General features: G+C 47.6%; 1 protein-coding gene across 1 annotated transcript; it reads right to left on the bottom strand.

Moving 5' to 3' along the window:
• Positions 1–387: 387 nt before the first annotated feature.
• Positions 388–1,789, bottom strand: LOC135533256 (keratin-associated protein 5-4-like). The gene is made up of 2 exons (XM_064960660.1): positions 813–1,789; positions 388–501 (listed from the first exon to the last, which is right to left on the bottom strand). The coding sequence occupies exon 1, from the start codon at positions 1,712–1,714 to the stop codon at positions 1,157–1,159; it is 558 nt and encodes a 185-aa protein (XP_064816732.1). The 5' UTR covers positions 1,715–1,789; the 3' UTR covers positions 388–501; positions 813–1,156.

Genomic DNA, 1,789 nt, shown 5'->3' with positions numbered 1-1,789 from the left:
CACCTCAGGAGTAAATGTCAGCAGGTCTGACGGACAGGTAGCACGTCCAGTGTAAATATCGTACATTATCAATATTATTATTTCTAAATGGAAAATTACAATGTGCAATTATGTACACAAAAAAAAGATCAGTACTTTGGTGTAGGTTGGTTTTTACCTATTAGATTAACTTTTTGTCGTAAATAACTTCTAGAACCAAGCAGCGCATACATTATAGACAGATGAAGACATGAACTACTGTTAGAGAGAATCTTTCAGTCAAAGATACATCTTTCAAAGACACTCCCTACCAAAGCCATTGGTCCTCCAATCATAGGTCTTACCTCAGTTGTCTCACGGATAGTTGCACTAAACGTTGTCAGTCAAGGACAGAACTACATACATTTCCATAGCCGCAGGCAGAACAGTTGAAACTGGAGCAGCAGCACGGCCAGGTGGACTGGGGACAGCAAGGAGTCATCAGGCCAGGTAGTCCTGACGCATGGTCCTAGGGCTCAAGTCCTCCGAGAGAGAGAGAAAGAAAGAAAGAAAGAGAAAATGAGAGAAGAGAGAGAATTAGAGAGAGCATACTTAAATTCACACAGGACACCGGATAAGACAGGAGAAATACTCCAGATATAACAGACTGACCCTAGCCCCCCGACACATAAACTGAGTCCTGAGTCCTAAAGCAATGGGACTTCCTAAATCTTTGCTATGAGACTCGAAATTGAGTTGTTTCCATTGATCATCCTTGAGATGTATCTACAACTTGATTGGAGTCCATCTGTGGTAAATTCAATTGATTGGACATGATATTGAAAGGCACACACCTGTCTATATAAGGTCCCACAGTTGACAATGCATGTCAGAGTTAAAACCAAGCCATGAGGTCGAAGGAATTGTCCGTAGACGTCCGAGACAGGCCGCTTGGAGTTTGCTAAAAGGCACCTTGTTGAAAAGAAGAGGGGAGAGGAGAGGAGAGAAGAAAGGAGAGAAGAGAAAGGAGAGGAGGAAGGAGAGAAGAGGAAAGAGGAGAGGAGAAGAGGAGAGATGAGAATAGCAGGGGAGAGGAGAGGAGAAAGGGGAGAAGAGAAGAGGAAAGAGGAGAAGAGGAGAGATGAGAATAGCAGGGTCGAGAAAGGAGAGAAAAGGAGAGAAGCGAGGGATGTTTTATTCATCCCTCTTCTTCTCTCCTCTGCAGAAGGGAGCACAGCACCTGAGACACTGCACCTGAGACACTGCACCTGAGACACAGCAGCTGAGACACAGCACCTGAGACACAGCAGCTGAGACACAGCAGCTGAGACACAGCAGCTGAGACACAGCAGCTGAGACACAGCAGCTGAGACACAGCAGCTGAGACACAGCAGCTGAGACACAGCATCCGAGACACAGCATCCGAGACACAGCAGCTGAGACACAGCATCCGAGACACAGCATCCGAGACACAGCATCCGAGACACAGCACCTGAGACACAGCAGCTGAGACACAGCAGCTGAGACACAGCATCCGAGACACAGCATCCGAGACACAGCATCCGAGACACAGCATCCGAGACACAGCATCCGAGACACAGCATCCGAGACACAGCATCTGAGACACAGCATCCGAGACACAGCATCTAAGACACAGCATCTGAGACAGCATCTGAGACACAGCACCGGAAACACAGCATCTAAGACACAGCATCTGAGACACAGCATCCGAGACACAGCACCTGACATCCTTCATGCTGTCACAGACAGACACCACCAGCTGGGAGACAGAGGGCGGAATGGGAGATGAGAGGAAGAAAGTCAGAGAAAA

Source organism: Oncorhynchus masou, unplaced genomic scaffold (assembly GCF_036934945.1).
Source record: "Oncorhynchus masou masou isolate Uvic2021 unplaced genomic scaffold, UVic_Omas_1.1 unplaced_scaffold_2295, whole genome shotgun sequence".
Taxonomy (NCBI): domain Eukaryota; kingdom Metazoa; phylum Chordata; class Actinopteri; order Salmoniformes; family Salmonidae; genus Oncorhynchus; species Oncorhynchus masou.
This window is presented reverse-complemented; position numbering and strand designations above follow the sequence as displayed.